Source organism: Pseudophryne corroboree, chromosome 7 (genome assembly GCF_028390025.1).
Source record: "Pseudophryne corroboree isolate aPseCor3 chromosome 7, aPseCor3.hap2, whole genome shotgun sequence".
NCBI classification, from domain to species: Eukaryota; Metazoa; Chordata; class Amphibia; order Anura; family Myobatrachidae; genus Pseudophryne; species Pseudophryne corroboree.
In genome coordinates, this window is record NC_086450.1 from 515,514,512 (window position 1) to 515,534,090 (window position 19,579).

The following is a 19,579-nucleotide window of genomic DNA, read 5'->3' on the forward strand; positions in this document are numbered from 1 at the left end:
ACACACATACTACCGGCCTGTTCCCCCATCTCATATACACACACACTACCGGCCTGTTCCCACATCCCATATACACACACACTACCGGCCTGTTCCCCCATCTCATATACACACACTACCAGCCTGTTCCCCCATCTCATATACACACACACACTACCGGCCTGTTCTCCCATCTCATATACACACACACTACCGGCCTGTTCCCCATCTCATATACACACACGCACTACCGGCCTGTTCCCTCATCTCATACACACACACTACCGGCCTGTCATCCCATCTCATATACACACACTACCAGCCTGTTCCCCCATCTCATATACACACACACTACCGGCCTGTTCCCCCATCTCATATACACACACACTACCGGCCTGTTCCCCATCTCATATACACACACACTACCGGCCTGTTCCCTCATCTAATATACACACACACTACAGGCCTGTTCCCCATCTCATATACACACACACTACCGGCCTGTTCCCCCATCTCATATACACAGATACTACCAGCCTGCTCCGCATCTCATATACACACACACTACCGGCCTGTTCCCCCATCTCATATACACACACACTACCAGCCTGTTCTCCCATCCCATATACACACACACACACACTACCAGCCTGCTCCCCATCTCATATACACACACACTACCGGCCTGTTCCCCCATCTCATATACACACACACTATCGGCCTGTTCCCCCATCTCATATACACACACACTACCAGCCTGCTCCGCCACCTTACACACACACACACACACACTACCGGCCTGTTCCCCCATCTCATATACACACACACTACCGGCCTGTTCAACTGAGAATTAAGTAACTTCTGTTCTCAACATTTATAATTATGTCAACGCCCACAAACAGTCTTAATATAAAATTGATCTTATGTGCATCTATATATGAAATATACGTCAATTGTAGGTTTATAACTGTATGATTGTATATCTAGCATTGTTTATAAATTTAAATTATCACATGGACAGGTTGGACACTCTGCTTTAGTTCCTACGTACGTTTCACATTTACATTTGTCAAAGCCTTGACAAAGCTAAATGTGAAACGTACGTAAGACCTATAGCCGAGTGTCCAACCAGAAACGCTGGCCTCTCCGGGACAGCCAAGCACTGCTGCTCAGAAGTTGGAAAAACAGAAATTAAATAAATCATAAATTAAAAGTTTGGGACTTAGAAGCAGTCAAACTGTTTAAACGGTGAACCGGCTCCTGCCGACACCAAACTAAAACTAACGAGTCTGAGCCTGGAGGCAGGGTTTTGGGGGTGAGACCGGAACATCTTGGGATACCTGAAAGCTTAACTGTTTGGTGCCTGGTCCTATACCACCACCTACACCCCATTGTCTCCCCTGTGAAGCCCTATGGAACCCGAAGACGAGATGAAGCCTCATACAGCCCAGGTTAAACCTTGCCAATATGACATCTGTAACTTCAACTCACCCGACTCCAGTAGCGATTAACGATGAGAAGGGTAGCATCGTCTGTGGCCTGCCGTTTCTCTAATTTCTCTATCTTTTCTCTAAGCTCATCTTCAAATCCTTGTCGCTGCTCCAAGCGCTCCGCCAGCTTCTTGTTCTTAAACTGTAAGACCTTCATATCCATTTCCTCCTGCAGAAAAAAAAAATCAACATCAAGTGAGATGTGTGATAAAGGAGGGAGATATCCTTGTTACATAGCAGGCAGTGTCTCTATCACCCTGTGCAGGGAGGGAGATCTCCATGTCACATAGCAGGCAGTGTCTCTATCATCCTGTGGATGGGGATCTCCATGTCACATAGCAGGCAGTGTCTCTATCATCCTGTGCAGGGAGGGAGATCTCCATGTCACATAGCAGGCAGTGTCTCTATCATCCTGTGCAGGGAGGGAGATCTCCTTGTCACATAGCAGGCAGTGTCTCTATCATCCTGTGGATGGGGATCTCCATGTCACATAGCAGGCAGTGTCTCTATCATCCTGTGGATGGGGATCTCCATGTCACATAGCAGGCAGTGTCTCTATCATCCTGTGGATGGAGATCTCAATGTCACATAGCAGGCAGTATCTCTATCATCCTGTGGATGGAGATCTCCATGTCACATAGCAGGCAGTGTCTCTATCATCCTGTGGATGGGGATCTCCATGTCACATAGCAGGCAGTGTCTCTATCATCCTGTGGATGGGGATCTCCATGTCACATAGCAGGCAGTATCTCTATCATCCTGTGGATGGAGATCTCCATGTCACATAGCAGGCAGTGTCTATATCATCCTGTGCAGGGAGGGAGATCTCCATGTCACATAGCAGGCAGTGTCTCTATCATCCTGTGCAGGGAGGGAGATCTCCATGTCACAGAGCAGGCAGTGTCTCTATTGCCCTGTGGATGGAGATCTCCATGTCACATAGCAGGCAGTGTCTCTATCACCCTGTGCAGGGAGGGAGATCTCCATGTCACATAGCAGGCAGTGTCTCTATCATCCTGTGCAGGGAGGGAGATCTCCATGTCACATAGCAGGCAGTGTCTCTATCATCCTGTGGATGGGGATCTCCATGTCACATAGCAGGCAGTGTCTCTATCATCCTGTGCAGGGAGGGAGATCTCCATGTCACATAGCAGGCAGTGTCTCTATCATCCTGTGGATGGGGATCTCCATGTCACATAGCAGGCAGTGTCTCTATCATCCTGTGCAGGGAGGGAGATCTCCATGTCACATAGCAGGCAGTGTCTCTATCATCCTGTGCAGGGAGGGAGATCTCCATGTCACATAGCAGGCAGTGTCTCTATCATCCTGTGGATGGGGATCTCCATGTCACATAGCAGGCAGTGTCTCTATCATCCTGTGCAGGGAGGGAGATCTCCATGTCACATAGCAGGCAGTGTCTCTATCATCCTGTGCAGGGAGGGAGATCTCCATGTCACATAGCAGGCAGTGTCTCTATCATCCTGTGCAGGGAGGGAGATCTCCATGTCACATAGCAGGCAGTGTCTCTATCATCCTGTGGATGGGGATCTCCATGTCACATAGCAGGCAGTGTCTCTATCATCCTGTGGATGGGGATCTCCATGTCACATAGCAGGCAGTGTCTCTATCATCCTGTGGATGGAGATCTCCATGTCACATAGCAGGCAGTGTCTATATCATCCTGTGCAGGGAGGGAGATCTCCATGTCACATAGCAGGCAGTGTCTCTATCATCCTGTGCAGGGAGGGAGATCTCCATGTCACAGAGCAGGCAGTGTCTCTATTGCCCTGTGGATGGAGATCTCCATGTCACATAGCAGGCAGTGTCTCTATCACCCTGTGCAGGGAGGGAGATCTCCATGTCACATAGCAGGCAGTGTCTCTATCATCCTGTGCAGGGAGGGAGATCTCCATGTCACATAGCAGGCAGTGTCTCTATCATCCTGTGGATGGGGATCTCCATGTCACATAGCAGGCAGTGTCTCTATCATCCTGTGGATGGGGATCTCCATGTCACATAGCAGGCAGTGTCTCTATCATCCTGTGCAGGGAGGGAGATCTCCATGTCACATAGCAGGCAGTGTCTCTATCATCCTGTGCAGGGAGGGAGATCTCCTTGTCACATAGCAGGCAGTGTCTCTATCACCCTGTGGATGGGGATCTCCATGTCACATAGCAGGCAGTGTCTCTATCATCCTGTGGATGGGGATCTCCATGTCACATAGCAGGCAGTGTCTCTATCATCCTGTGGATGGAGATCTCAATGTCACATAGCAGGCAGTATCTCTATCATCCTGTGGATGGAGATCTCCATGTCACATAGCAGGCAGTGTCTCTATCATCCTGTGGATGGGGATCTCCATGTCACATAGCAGGCAGTGTCTATATCATCCTGTGCAGGGAGGGAGATCTCCATGTCACATAGCAGGCAGTGTCTCTATCATCCTGTGCAGGGAGGGAGATCTCCATGTCACATAGCAGGCAGTGTCTCTATTGCCCTGTGGATGGAGATCTCCATGTCACATAGCAGGCAGTGTCTCTATCACCCTGTGCAGGGAGGGTGATCTCCACGTCACAGGGCACCAGAGTGCGCCGCTCATGGAGGACCGGGCTAGCCTGCTCCCTAGCGGCGTGGGGACAATCAGACAATGAGCTCCCGGCACCTCAGCGCTGCAACGGACACAGAGCCACGGCGGCCGGGACAAGTGTCCCGGGCCGCCGGGCTTTAGATCAGGGGGGTGCGCCGCACCGTGCGGCGAGGCCACAAAGTGAGTGCCGCTCTGGGGGAACAGGGAGAGCTAGCTCCCTGGACCCCAGTGGCAGGCAGGCAGGCTGGAGGATGGGGGAAGCCAGCCCCATACCTCCAGCGCTGAGAGAAAGCCCTAGCAGCCAGGCTGCAGGGCTAGGGGAGCCCAGCGCTGAGCACAGTATTTAAAAACAACACAATGTATTTAAATGTAAGAGATATTGGACTGGTATGTGAGGCACTGCAGTGCCTGGGTATGTGGAGCCTGTGCAGGGCACAGGCTCAGTGTATATTTAGAGGAGAATGTACAGTGTATTTTAAATGTGATGTATTTAAAGGTAAAATGCACTTACTTGGTTGTGTGTCCCAGGAGGGGGGAATCCATGGCTGTGCGGGCTGATGGATTTTCCCAGACCTTTTCCCCAAAAACTGAATACTTTCCCTTCCAGCCTCACACTTGAAAGTGGCATTGGGAGAGAGAGGAGAAGCTCAGCTTTGAAACAAGCCGAGTGGTTTTCTGGAGCTCCATGGAGATCACCCGTATTTGCCAGGAAACCCTGACCGGGGATCTAGGCTGCCCAGCTCTGGAGCCCGAATCCAGGCTGCAGGCAGTGGGCTAGGTCGCGGGCAGGTTTCTGGAAGTCAGTTTAGGCGGGAAAACTTCCCCCAGCCTAGACTGAACGGCACCGGGACGTATCCTGATCCTCCAGGATGGGACAGACAAAGGAGAGTGACCACTCCCCACTGTCCATAGAGGACAATGTTAGCTGTGCATGTGACCAAGGCATGCACAGCCCATGGGTAAACATTGATTGGTTGTAAACCACAGGGCGGACTTACCCCCTGTGGTAATGTGTATTGGAGTAGGATAAAAGGAGGGCAGTTGCCCCATGAAAATTGTATTGTACCATCTTCATTCTGCTGGAACATCTTGCTGTATGCTGTTGCCCCTAGAAATAGGGAAGAGTCTTTTTTAATGCTATTATTGAGCAAATAAACATCATCTGCCTCAAGAAGATTGCTTCATCTTGTGACCTACAGGGTTATGCCAAACATAGCCCCGTCCTCCGGCTGTCCAGGGAAGCACCCGACGTCTACAAGTTCCGCCTTCCACCAGCTACCGGTAGCGGCCTAGTCCGGTGACTAGTGGGGATTCGGCAACACCACACAGGTGTGGTAACGCAGTGTGTCAGCACATACAGAGCAGAACCGTGGTTCCAAACGCCACGGCAGGTTAGGAGTTAGGTGGTGGCAGCATAAACCCGCCCTCAGCGGAGTGGGTGGAGTCAGTAACAGGCGGTTACTGACGGTAAGCGGAAATCCCCTATGTGGTCAGGGTCCGTGTGACCTAACCTTCCATTCTGTGCACAGGGAACGGGACGAGGAAGCGGTGAGTGCTTTCGTACGGAACCGTCCTGTCACAAAACCCATGCAGCCTAATATAACCCCTGCAGCACGGCATGCATCCTATGCCCTGTGAGCAACCTTCTAAACCCCCCCCCCCCCCCTCCCCCCCGTGCACCGTGTACCGCTGCGAGTGGATGCCGGTGATCGGTTCCGGAGCTATTGCAGTGAGCCGGGGAGTCTTCTAGCGGGGAGAGCGGCCGTGCTGCAGAAGTCTGGCCGGCGGGTGTGAGCGCATGCGGCGGCCGGAGCGGCGGAGTAGCGCTAGTCGGAGCGGCTGTGTCGGGCGCTGAGCCCCGTACAGCGTGATGGTAGTAGCGGCTGGGGCGGGCGCCTGTTAGGAGCGGCGGCTTGTTAGAACATTTTCCCCACACAGCGGGGCGGCAGCGTGCGCTGACCGCCCCGTCCCTCCAGCATACCTTGACTCCAGTAGCCATGGCTGTGACGGGGCTTCTGTCTGTAAGCTCCGTCCCCAGCTCTTGCAGCAGTCAGTGGGCTGCTTGTGGCTGTGAGGGTGCTCTTTGTGAGGACCGACACGCCATGCGCTGCCTCCGTGCAGCGGCACTATCCCGGACCCACGTTTTTGTATAAACTGGGAAGGGATGTGCTGAAGATTGTAAAAAGTAAAAATGAAAAATATTCAAAAGAAGTGTGGTTGAGCTCCACACAAGCCTTGTTGCTACTTCGAGCACAGAAAAAACACTGAGGTACTCTGGGAATATGGAGGGGTGGAGAGTTCTAAATGTAATATTCAGTGCCCTGTTCCTGCGGAAGCCGTCCATATCCCAAGAATACTCCAGTGGCCCCTAGTGGATGAAAAAGAAACTATGTCACATGTGAAGGGAAGAGATTCGAGAGCCTTCTTGGAATCAGTTCAAAAGTTTTTTCAAAGTTCAAAGTTTTAGTTTATTGTCATCAGCCAAAAAGTTTGACAAACGAAATTGCAAAAGTACTTAGCACCCAGTAGTGGACAGCAAAGTCTGGCTTCCAGGAACGGAGCCAGAGAACTCATCGAGCTGCCACGGAGGTCGTAGACACTTTAGAAGTGAGTACTCATGTATCTAAGGCTGCTTCCACAAGGTAAGAAGCTGCTTCCCTAATATGGAATATGTGAGACAGTTGTTCCCTGGTAGCATCCTATGGGAGACGGTCTTCGAGCGCATCCGCCCAGCCTCCAATAGCTTTAGCTACCCAGGCCAAAGCCATAGCTGGGCGTGTAATGGCGCCCGCAAGCGAGTACACAGACTTGAGAAAAGTCTCTATCCTTCTGTAAGTGGCATCCATGAGCAAGGACGCAGTTGTAATAGGCAACCTGGAGCTTTTAAGGCGAGCCACATGAGCATCTACTGAAGGGGGAGCCTCCCACATAGTACATTCTCCTACCGGAAGAGGGTAAAAAGACGTAGCTGGAACCGCCTGTAATCGACGCATGAGGTCGGTAAGCTTATACGACTGCGGGAATTCTGCTTTAACGACCTTCTGTCATTTAAACACTGGGGCTTTAGGCTTAGGAGCCGGCTCCTCATCCTCCTTCTCTATGTCCATGATCATTTTGACTCCCCGCACTAAAGCGGGAACATCCACATTACAGCGCTGTTCTTCACGCACAGAGGAAGACTCTGGGTCTGAAACATTTGTCTTGTCTGCCTCCTGATCAGACGATACCTCAGAATATGAAGCCTGTGCAGACTGTTATGAAGCTACAGCACGTCTATGCGCTTTGGTGGCTAACGGTCTGTCGCCTTGTAGAATCTGCTGAAAAGCCAAAGTATCCATCCCGGTTGTAATTGCTGAGGGAACCCAAATGCAGAAGGCAGAGTAGAAGATGGCAGACGATCAACTAGCTGCATCATGACCTGGGATAAGGAGGACACCCAAGGTGGTTCCTGGCAGGTGCTGGTGGGACAGTCTGGTTTTGTGGGTAATAATAACACTTCACACAAAGACCGTCCTGTACAGGATACTGGGGGATAAGCCATGTAACCAGTACGGAGCCCCAGCCTCCTTACTACCTTTCCCTCTGGAAGACATAGTGATATAGGCACTATAAGCCCAGACAAAGCAATGTGACACCCCTCACAGTACAGGTAAAAGGGAGGTACTGACCCCTATACACCTGGTGACAGCGATAGATATAACTGACCGACATAGAAGGAGAAACAGTATATCACACCAGTCACATACAATGCATTTATAATATACATATGGCTACTAAATCAACCACCTAAGCCTCAATAGGCTGGTAGGATAAGCGCTGTATAACCTGGGGAGAGATATACTGGGAGAATGGACCCGACTTTTCCTGAGACTTGCTGTAACAGGCATATGAATAAAATGGCCGCTGAGCGTCTCACTGTGGGCTAGTGGGGGTTGCGGACGAACCGGATACCCACAGCAGACGCAAGCAGGAAATCGCCTTACCTGCTCCCCGTTGTCCGGATGCAGCCCTGGGTCCCCTGGCGGGAAGTGGTTGGAGCAGCTGCGCAGCCGCCCTATAGGACACCCAACGCTGTTAGCGCTGAAGAATCCTCACTAAAAATAAAGTGTAATCATAAAAATAATGTCAGTGCAGGACACACCTGGCCGCAGCTCACTGGTCAGCTCAGAACCCCTACAGATTCCTGGCGCGTACCCGCACCCGGACTCCTCACGGCCGCAACGGTAAGAACCAGTTATCCACTGGACCGCCCACAGAGATACGGGACGCCGGTCTCTGTCACCTGTATTAAGAATTTAAGGACTCATTGATTTTAGCATCTCCAGGATTAAGGACAGTATACAGGTATCCTACGTTCACTCCAAAAGGGCAGCTCCACCCACAGGAGGCTAAAGTAACTGTATGAACTTTGCTTTTTGTAAAAGGACTGTTTAGGGTTCATATAAGGAGGGACAGCCGTATCGTATTGGCATATAATAAATTAGTTGTTATTCTAATACATTCTTTTATCTTACCTTTATTGACAAAAGCAAACACAATTATTACAGCCCACTACTAGAAAATCAAGATAATGTTAGTAGGGGTTTGAGCGCAGTTAGGTACTACATTGTATTTTACATTGTGTATCTTTATTTCTAGTTTGCACCAATAGGGTTGGACACCCTTTTAACTTGCAGCACACCCCGACCCATGGACACTTAACACCCCAGTGCGCAGATTACCAACTCCTTACTAATCAGTATGCATACATCACCCCAGCCCGTATAGTGATGTCATCTCACGCTGTATTACAATGTGCACTGAACGTGCGCAGCTTCAATAACATATGCTGAAATAGCCTGTGTGCTGCACGGATGGTGTAGTGGTTAGCATTATTGCCTCACAGCCCTGAAGTCATGGGTTCAATTCCCACCATGGCCCTAGGGAGGAGACGGAGCGTTGTGGGGGCGGAGCCGGACGAACGGTGGGCGGTGCAGCATTTGTAGAATTTGCTAGCCTTACTGAATTAGGCCCTATATACGCTGTATTTAGGACAGAAATGTCACTCACGGGCACATGACGCGTTTCATCCACTTACCAAGTACAGCAAAGCCGCCATCATTATCACTGCACAATGCCGCCCACACGCTGTGATAGGACGGTACCGTATGAAAGCACTCGCCGCTTTCGCGTCCCGTTGTCTGCGCACAGAATGGAAGGTCAAGTCACACGAGGCCTGACCACATAGGGGATTCCCGCTTACCGTCAGTAACCGCCTGTTACTGACTCCACCCACTGCGTTGTGGGCGGGTTTTTGCTGCCACCACCAAACTCCTAACCTACCGTGGCGTTTGGAACCACGGTTCTGCTCTGTATGTGCCGACGCACTGCCTTACCACACCTGTGTGGTGTTGACGAATCCCCACTAGCCACTTGCTAGGCCTCTACCGGTAGCTGGCGGAAGGCGGAGCTTGGAGACGTTAGGTGCTTCCCTGGACAGCCGGAGAACGGAGCTAGGTTTGGCCTAACCCTGTTGGTCACAAGATGAAGCAGTCTTCTTGAGGCAATTATGTTTATTTGCTCAATGATAAATAACCTTTAAAAAGGCTCCTCCCTATTGCTAGGGGCAACAGCATACAATCAGATGTTTTCAGCAGAATAAGATGTTACAATATACAATCCTATGGGCCAACTGCCCTCCTTTTATCCCTCTCCAAGACCCCTTACCACAGGGGGTAAGCCCGCCCTGTGGTGCACAACCAATCAATGTTTACCCATGAGCTGTGCATGCCTTGGTCTCATGCACAGCTTACATTGTCCCCTATGGACAGTGGGGAGTGGTCGGTCTCCTTTGACTCTCCCATCTTGGAGGATCAGGATACGCCCCGGTGCCGTTCAGTCTGGCTGGGGGAAGTTTTCCCTCCTAAATCTGACTTCCAGAAACCTGCCCGGGACCCAGCTCACTGCCTGCAGCCTGGATTTGGGCTCCAGAGCTGGGCAGCCTGGCTCCCCGGTCCAGGTCTCTTGGCCACTACGGGTGATCTCCATGGAGCTCCAAGAAACCACTCAGCTTGTTTCATAGCTGAGCTGCTTCTCTCTCTCCCTGTGCCCCTTGGAAGTGTGAGGCTGGATGGGAAAGCATTCCGTTTTTGGGGAAAAGGTCTGGGAGAATCCATCAGCCTGCACAGCCATGGATTCCCCCCTCCTGGGACACACAACCAAGTAAGTGCAATTTACCTTTAAATACATTACATTTAAATCACACTGTACATGTTATACAGTTAAATACACTCGGAGCCTGCACAGGCTCCACATACCTAGGCACTGCAGTGCCTTACAACACACTGTACTTTCTATTATTTTTTACACAATGTCTGGTTTGTGGAATACTGTGTCCTAGTCCTGCAGCCTGGCTGCTAGGACCCTGTCTGTGCTGGCTCCCCTAGCCCTGCAGCCTGGCTGCTAGGGCTCTCGACAGTGCTGGAGGTATGGGGCTGGCTTCCCCCACCCTCCAGCCTGTCTGCCTGCCTGCCACTGGGGTCCAGGGAGCTGGCTCTCCCTGTCCCCCCAGTGTGGCACTAACTTTGTGGCCTCGCCGCACGCAGCGGCGCACCCCCCTGTACCGAAGCCCGGCGGCCCTCCCTTCTCCCCGGCGCGCACACTCCAGTGCGCCCGGGGCTGCACCGATCGCTGCCGGGAGCGGAGCTCCCGGACTCCGGCGGTCAGCGGCTGCCCTCTCCCCCGGCACGCACACTCTGCTGAGCGCGCCGGGGGCTGCCCTCACTGCCGTGGTCTCCGGAGAGGTCCGGGACCACGGCACATATGAAAACACAATTTTAAACATTTTACACATTAATGCCAACATGGCGCCTAGCGCCCACAACATTTTTAAATATGGCGCCAAGCGCCCATTGTCCTGTATAATGGCGCCGGGCACTAGGGGTTAACCCCTTCAGTGCCGCGGCGGCCATTTTCCGCGTGGCTGGAGCCTCTCCGGCCACACTCCTCCCCCCCCCCATTCAAGCGGGTCAACCAGGGACCCATGTCCCAACGATTTGGGTCCTGGTCCCGCAGTCCGTTGGGGTGAAGGGGATGCTACCTGGGGGTTGTAGGCTCTGGCCTAAACAGTTCATCCATAGTGTAGTGGGCCTCTCTTCGTGGGTGCACAATGTTCAAATAGTCCACCTGAAGTCCAAGTTCAAGACTCCACCACAAAAGTCTGTCCAATTCCCCCAAGGTAGGTTGCAGCCACCTAACAGGTAGGTGGTAAGTCACCACGGTGGGGGGCCGGTTACAAACAAGTGCCACCCACGGTGTCCCAATTGTGGCATACCCCACCTCCCACAATAGCAGTATACTGCTCAACCAGGCCACAGGGTGCTCCTGCCCATATGGCTCTTTCTGGCTCGGTACTGCTCCCAGTCCGTGCAGTGGCGCAATAGTTCGTAACACACTGTCCTGGTCAAGAATGTGCGCCATCAGCACTGGAGCGGGTACCCGAGCCTCCTTCAATGACTGGAATGCCTACTCGCAAGCGGGTGCAAAGTCCACTGACTTGGGAATGCCCTTCCTAGCCATCTCTGTCAAGGGGTTCACTACAGGACTAAAGTCAATGACAACGTGTCCGTAGGGCCTTACAGGTTCTGAGGTCAGTACCGATCTGGGTGATGTGGGTCGGGGACAGCCTCTGGTTGCCTCCACCCCCTCTGGTTTGGGCCTACCCCTGTCTCCTCCCACATGGTGCCCCAGGCACTGCACCTCCGTCATACCTATCTGGCAACTGTCTGCCCTAACTGTCAGACCTGCCCTCCAATCCTCCTCCGTCGACCTATGACTCGGGAAACCTACCCTGTCACCTAGGCCTACTCTTTCCTCCTCGTCCGCTACCTGTGCCACAGTGATGGCGGCCAGACCACCAGCCTCTGGATCCTGTGTGGCACCCACTACAGGAAGGCTGCGTGTCTTCCCCGATCTACTGCGCACAGGCAGGGGACCTGCTATGTCCACAGCAACTTGCTGCAAGGGTTCTCCTATGGGCAGAGGCCAGAGACAACACAACCGCTGGAGTGCCCCAGCTGCCAACGCATGGCACCAGCCTTACAGTTGGTCTGGGCGTCATCCGACATTCCAGACCACGGTAAGCTCTGTGTCGGGCACTTCAGGGTACGGTCTGTCTCCGGGTTACTGTCCAAAGGGGTTTCGCTGGCAACCGACACCGGTTGCGCAGGAACATTCCCTGAGGGGACCAGTTGGACACATTCCCTATCTGGTCTATCCCCTCCCCCTTTCCTGTCTACCCTGTACCTTAACCCTTCCCGCCAGGTCAAACTTCCTGCCCCAACCCTGTCAAGGCTGCTGCCAGAGTGGCACCTCATGCCTTTCGGGGATGGGTCAGAGAGTTCTCCCTAAACTCCTGCCTGTGGCCCTCAATCTCTCCTAAATTGGGACACTCTACAGGGGGATCTAGGTGGGGACTACTAGGGTCAGTCTGGTAGGGGTCAGTCATGGAAAAGTCAGTGTGGTTTCTCATACTTACCGCCGGAGTTGGCAAACCACTTGGGTCAGGAGCATCATTGGGCACCCCCACAGGATCAAACGAGCTGGAACCGACATCCTCTGCGTTGCTAGTGGACGTGGGCATACCAGAGGCAAAAGGCATGCGGGGTCGATGTGCTGATCTAGCCGCTGTAATCTTTTCCTCTGGGCTGGTTGATGCTGTGGTTGGCTGTGCTGGCAGTTGTCTAGCAGCTGTAGTCTTTTCCTCTGGGCTGGGCTGTGCTGTAGTAGCTGATGTCAACGGTGGGTTTGGAACTTGACTCCGGGGAATGGCGCCAACAAACGTAGTGACGATCCCACCACCCAGACCATTTCCTAGGACCACATCAGTTGGGAGACCATCCATGACGGCAACTTCTCGCAACTCTGGTCCAGCTCCCCAGTCCAGGTAGACTCTTGCCATGGGAACCGCTTTTTCTGTTCCTTCTGCCAGGGTGACCGTGGCAGTGCAACCCTGCAATACTGCAGCAGGATCTATAAGGTGGGGGCTCACCACAGTGATTGAGGCCCCAGAGTCTCTTAGGCCTTCTCCCTGCAGGGGTCCCACATGGACTGGCTGCAGGTGCCTCCACATGTTGTGTAGGGGCTGTTTGGCCATGCAGGTGACTCTCTCCGCAGAGTGCACCTGTCTCTCACCACACTCCATCGGACTGACTGGAGGGGGAACAGTCTCTGTAGGCTCATCTCCTCTCGTCAAACAAGCGATCCGGGCTCCAGCACTCGGATTTGGGGCACGAGTCTGGGGTGCTTGGGATGCAGGACAGTTCATCCTCAGATGTCAGATTTTCCCACAGCCGTAGCACTTCTTCTCCAGTCGTGGCACCGATGATCTCTGATCAGTTGCAGGGACGCTGCGGTGCGGTTGCTGGCCAAGAGCACCCGGGTTGGAAGATGCTTGTCTTTGGGGGTGATGAGCTGAAGAGGGGGGTCCCCTTGGTGGTGCAGTCTTTTGGAGCTGGCTGCTGGCTGGGCGCTTCTGCCCCTGTGGCCGAATTGCCACATACTTGTCGGCTAATTGGGCAGCCATCTTTAAGCTGGGTGGCTCCCGATCTAGCACCCACTCCTTCACTTCTTGGGCGCACCTGCGGTAGAACTGCTCCCTGCTGATCAGGTCAATCAGTGCGTCCCCCGTAGTGGCTTCCGAATCCTTCACCCACTTCACCACGTACTGCCGCAGCTGGGTGGCGAACAGCTCATGGGTGCTGCTAGGATTCTTGGGCAAGTCTCTGAACTTCTTCCTGTAAGACTCTGGAGTGATGAAGAATCGCTGGAGGAGGGCCTTCGCGACTTCGTCGTAGTTCCCACAGTCCTCCGTGGCCACTCCTCGATAGGCCTCTCCATGCAGAGTGGGTACAAGGTGTCTCACCCACTCCGACTTGGGTAAATAGTGTAGTTTACAAGTCCTTTCAAAAACTTGCAAATGTCCATCAATGTCCCCATCACTGTCTGCAAACTTGGCAAACTGAACGCGTCCCGATCTGTGTACAACAGCTGACAAAGCTCCCGGGGTACCACAGCCTGTGGTGCCCTTTCATCACGCCACATCTGGATGATGATCAAGAGCTCTTGCTCCGTTGCCCTTTCCCCCAATTCCGCTAGCCGATCTGCTAGGGTATCCGGGCCGCCCCCCCCCCTGGGACGTTGGGATCCTGGCCCTGCTAGGGATTGCTGGGAAACATTGCTGCTGTGAGAGAGGGCGGGGCTTGTGGTTCTCACCGGTTCCTTACGAAGGTCCACTGTTGGGTCGTCCTCTGCGATGCTGACGCCGTCAGTGCTTTCCACCTCCGCCCGATGAGACTCCTCCACGCTCCTGAGCGCCTCCTTCATGACGCTTCTGGACGCGTTGGAAGGGATATCCACACCCTTCTCCTGGCACACGATCTCCAGATCGCCCTTGGACATTCCGCTGAATTCTGCCATCTTGTGCGTTCTCCTGCGCTGCAGTTACTCCTCTCCTGAGTAACTCGGCTTCTCCAATCGGGTGATGAAAAGCCGCCTGGGAATATCCCACCGCTATGCCACCAATTTTTTGTGACAGGACGGTACCGTACGAAAGCACTTGCCGCTTTCGCGTCCCGTTGTCTGCGCACAGAATGGAAGGTCAAGTCACACGAGGCCTGACCACATAGGGGATTCCCGCTTACCGTCAGTAACCGCCTGTTACTGACTCCACCCACTGCGTTGTGGGCGGGTTTTTGCTGCCACCACCAAACTCCTAACCTGCCGTGGCGTTTGGAACCACGGTTCTGCTCTGTATGTGCCGACGCACTGCCTTACCACACCTGTGTGGTGTTGACGAATCCCCACTAGCCACTTGCTAGGCCTCTACCGGTAGCTGGCGGAAGGCGGAACTTGGAGACGTTAGGTGCTTCCCTGGACAGCCGGAGAACGGAGCTAGGTTTGGCCTAACCCTGTTGGTCACAAGATGAAGCAGTCTTCTTGAGGCAATTATGTTTATTTGCTCAATGATAAATAACCTTTAAAAGGCTCCTCCCTATTGCTAGGGGCAACAGCATACAATCAGATGTTTTCAGCAGAATAAGATGTTACAATATACAATCCTATGGGCAACTGCCCTCCTTTTATCCCTCTACAAGACCCCTTACCACAGGGGGTAAGCCCGCCCTGTGGTGCACAACCAATCAATGTTTACCCATGAGCTGTGCATGCCTTGGTCTCATGCACAGCTTACATTGTCCCCTATGGACAGTGGGAGTGGTCGGTCTCCTTTGACTCTCCCATCTTGGAGGATCAGGATACGCCCCGGTGCCGTTCAGTCTGGCTGGGGAAGGTTTCCCTCCTAGATCTGACTTCCAGAAACCTGCCCGGGACCCAGCTCACTGCCTGCAGCCTGGATTTGGGCTCCAGAGCTGGGCAGCCTGGCTCCCCGGTCCAGGTCTTTTGGCCACTACGGGTGATCTCCATGGAGCTCCAAGAAACCACTCAGCTTGTTTCATAGCTGAGCTGCTTCTCTCTCTCCCTGTGCCCCTTGGAAGTGTGAGGCTGGATGGGAAAGTATTCCGTTTTTGGGGAAAAGGTCTGGGAGAATCCATCAGCCTGCACAGCATGGATTCCCCCCTCCTGGGAAAACAACAAAGTAAGTGCAATTTACCTTTAAATACATTACATTTAAATCACACTGTACATGTTATACAGTTAAATACACTCTGAGCCTGCACAGGCTCCACATACCTAGGCACTGCAGTGCCTTACAACACACTGTACTTTCTATTATTTTTTACACAATGTCTGGTTTGTGGAATACTGTGTCCTAGTCCTGCAGCCTGGCTGCTAGGACCCTGTCTGTTCTGGCTCCCCTAGCCCTGCAGCCTGGCTGCTAGGGCTCTCTCAGTGCTGGAGGTATGGGGCTGGCTTCCCCCACCCTCCAGCCTGTCTGCCACTGGGGTCCAGGGAGCTGGCTCTCCCTGGGCTCTCCCTGTCCCCCCAGTGTGGCACTAACTTTGTGGCCTCGCCGCACGCAGCGGCGCACCCCCCTGTACCGAAGCCCGGCAACCCTCCCTTCTCCCCGGCGCGCACACTCCAGTGCGCCGGGCTGCACCGATCGCTGCCGGGAGCGGAGCTCCCGGACTCCGGCGGTCAGCGGCTGCCCTCTCCCCCGGCGCGCATACTCTGCTGAGCGCGCCGGGGGCTGCCCTCACTGCCGTGGTCTCCGGAGAGGTCTGGGACCACGGCACATATGAAAACACAATTTTAAACATTTTACATTACACATTCATGCCAACATGGCGCCTAGCGCCCACAACATTTTTAAATATGGCGCCAATCGCCCATTGTCCTGTATAATGGCGCCGGGCACTAGGGGTTAACCCCTTCAGTGCCGCGGCGGCCATTTTCCGCGTGGCTGGAGCCTCTCCGGCCACACACGCCCTCATTGAACTTCGCCCCAGCCCTCCGTTATCCCCCGTCAGTCGCATTGCCTTTAATGCACTTGGTACGGGAGACTATGCAGCATAAACACAGAAAGCCCCAAGCGCTACTATTACTACTGACCGCAGAGGAGATGGCCCCACCCCCCCAAGCGCTACTATTACTACTGACCGTAGAGTAGATGCCCCACCCCCCATGCGCTACTATTACTACTGACCGCAGAGGAGATGCCCCCCCCCCCCCCCCAAGCGCTACTATTACTAATGCCCGCAGTGGAGATGCCCCCCCCCCCAAAAGCGACTCTAATTACTACTGACAGCAGCAGAGGAGATGCCCCCCCCAAGCGCTACTATTACTACTGACCGCAGCAGAGTAGATGCCCCCCCCCCCCCAAGCGCTACTATTACTACTGACCGCAGCAGAGGAGATGCCCCCCCCCCCCCCCCAAGCGCTACTATTACTACTGACCGTAGAGGAGATGCTCCCCCCCCCCCAAGCGCTACTATTACTACTGACCGCAGCAGAGTAGATTCCCCCCCCCCCTATGCGCTACTATTACTACTGACCGCAGCAGAGGAGATGCCCCCCCAAGCGCTACTATTACTACTGACCGTAGAGGAGATGCTCCCCCCCCCAAGCGCTACTATTACTACTGACCGTAGAGGAGATTCCCCCCCCCCCCCCCAAGCGCTACTATTACTACTGACCGTAGAGGAGATCCCCCAAGCGCTACTATTACTACTGACCGTAGAGGAGATTCCCCCCCCCCCATGCGCTTCTATTACTACTGACCGCAGCAGAGGAGATGCCCCCCCCCCCCCAAGCGCTACTATTACTACTGACCGTAGAGGAGATTCCCCCCCCCCCCCAAGCGCTACTATTACTACTGACCGTAGAGGAGATGCCCCCCCCCCCCCAAGCGCTACTATTACTACTGACCGTAGAGGAGATTCCCCCCCCCCCCCAAGCGCTACTATTACTACTGACCGTAGAGGAGATGCCCCCCCATGCGCTACTATTACTACTGACCGTAGAGGAGATTCCCCCCCTCCATGCGCTACTATTACTACTGACCGCAGCAGAGTAGATGCCCCCCCCAAGCGCTACTATTACTACTGACCGTAGAGGAGATTCCCCCCCCCCCCCAAGCGCTACTATTACTACTGACCGTAGAGGAGATGCACCCCCCCCCCATGCGCTACTATTACTACTGACCGTAGAGGAGATGCCGCCCCCCCCCAAGCGCTACTATTACTACTGACCGCAGAGGAGATCCCCCCCCCCCCATGCGCTACTATTACTACTGACCGTAGAGGAGATGCCTCCCCCCACAAGCGCTACTATTACTACTGACCGTAGAGGAGATGCTCCCCCCCCCCAGCGCTACTATTACTACTGATCGCAGAGGAGATGCCCCCCCCATGCGCTACTATTACTACTGACCGTAGAGGAGATCCCCCCCCCCCAAGCGCTACTATTACTACTGATCGCAGAGGAGATGCCCCCCCATGCGCTACTATTACTACTGACCGTAGAGGAGATCCCCCCCCCCCAAGCGCTACTATTACTACTGACCGTAGAGGAGATTCCCCCACCAAGCGCTACTATTACTACTGACCGCAGAGGAGATGCCCCCCCCCCATGCGCTACTATTACTACTGACCGTAGAGGAGATGCCCCCCCCCCCAAGCGCTACTATTACTATTGACCGTAGAGGAGATTCCCCCCCCCAAGCGCTACTATTACTACTGACCGCAGAGGAGATGCCCCCTACCATGCGCTACTATTACTACTGATCGCAGAGGAGATGCCCCCCCCCCCATGCGCTACTATTACTACTGACCGTAGAGGAGATCCCCCCCCCAAGCGCTACTATTACTACTGACCGCAGAGGAGATTCCCCCCCCCAAGCGCTACTATTACTACTGACCGTAGAGGAGATGCCCCCCCATGCGCTACTATTACTACTGACCGTAGAGGAGATTCCCCCCCTCCATGCGCTACTATTACTACTGACCGCAGCAGAGTAGATGCCCCCCCCCCAAGCGCTACTATTACTACTGACCGTAGAGGAGATCCCCCCCCCCAAGCGCTACTATTACTACTGACCGTAGAGGAGATGCACCCCCCCCCCCATGCGCTACTATTACTACTGACCGTAGAGGAGATGCCGCCCCCCCCCAAGCGCTACTATTACTACTGACCGTAGAGGAGATGCCCCCCCCATGCGCTACTATTACTACTGACCGTAGAAGAGATCCCCCCCCCCAAGCGCTACTATTACTACTGATCGCAGAGGAGATGCCCCCCCCATGCGCTACTATTACTACTGACCGTAGAAGAGATCCCCCCCCCCCCAAGCGCTACTGTTACTACTTATCGCAGAGGAGATGCCCCCCCCATGCGCTACTATTACTACTGACCGTAGAGGAGATCCCCCCCCCCAAGCGCTACTATTACTACTGACCGTAGAGGAGATTCCCCCCACCAAGCGCTACTATTACTACTGACCGCAGAGGAGATGCCCCCCCCATGCGCTACTATTACTACTGACCGTAGAGGAGATGCCCCCCCCCAAGCGCTACTATTACTATTGACCGTAGAGGAGATTCCCCCCCCCCAAGCGCTACTATTACTACTGACCGCAGAGGAGATGCCCCCTACCATGCGCTACTATTACTACTGACCGTAGAAGAGATCCCCCCCCCAAGCGCTACTATTACTACTGACCGCAGAGAAGATGCTTTCCCCCCCAAGCGCTACTATTACGACTGACCGTAGAGGAGATCCCCCCCCATGCGCTACTATTACTACTGACCGTAGAGGAGATTCCCCCCCACCAAGCGCTACTATTACTACTGACCGCAGAGGAGATGCCCCCCCCCCCATGCGCTACTATTACTACTGACCGTAGAGGAGATGCCCCCCCCCAAGCGCTACTATTACTATTGACCGTAGAGGAGATTCCCCCCCCCCCAAGCGCTACTATTGCTACTGACCGTAGAGGAGATGCTCCCCCCCCCCCATGCGCTACTATTACTACTGACCGTAGAGGAGATGCCCCCCCCCCAAGCGCTACTATTTCTACTAACCGTAGAGG

The 19,579-nt window shown here is 53.9% G+C and overlaps 1 protein-coding gene across 2 annotated transcripts in view; it reads right to left on the reverse strand.

The window, feature by feature from the left end:
• RNF40 (ring finger protein 40) overlaps nucleotides 1-19,579 on the reverse strand; it is a 271,003-nt gene that overhangs the window by 182,189 nt on the left and 69,235 nt on the right. For both annotated transcript variants that reach the window (XM_063935490.1, XM_063935489.1), the window contains exon 3: nucleotides 1,471-1,638. In XM_063935490.1, coding sequence (XP_063791560.1) covers nucleotides 1,471-1,638 — 168 coding nt within the window. The remainder of the gene's footprint in view (nucleotides 1-1,470; nucleotides 1,639-19,579) is intronic.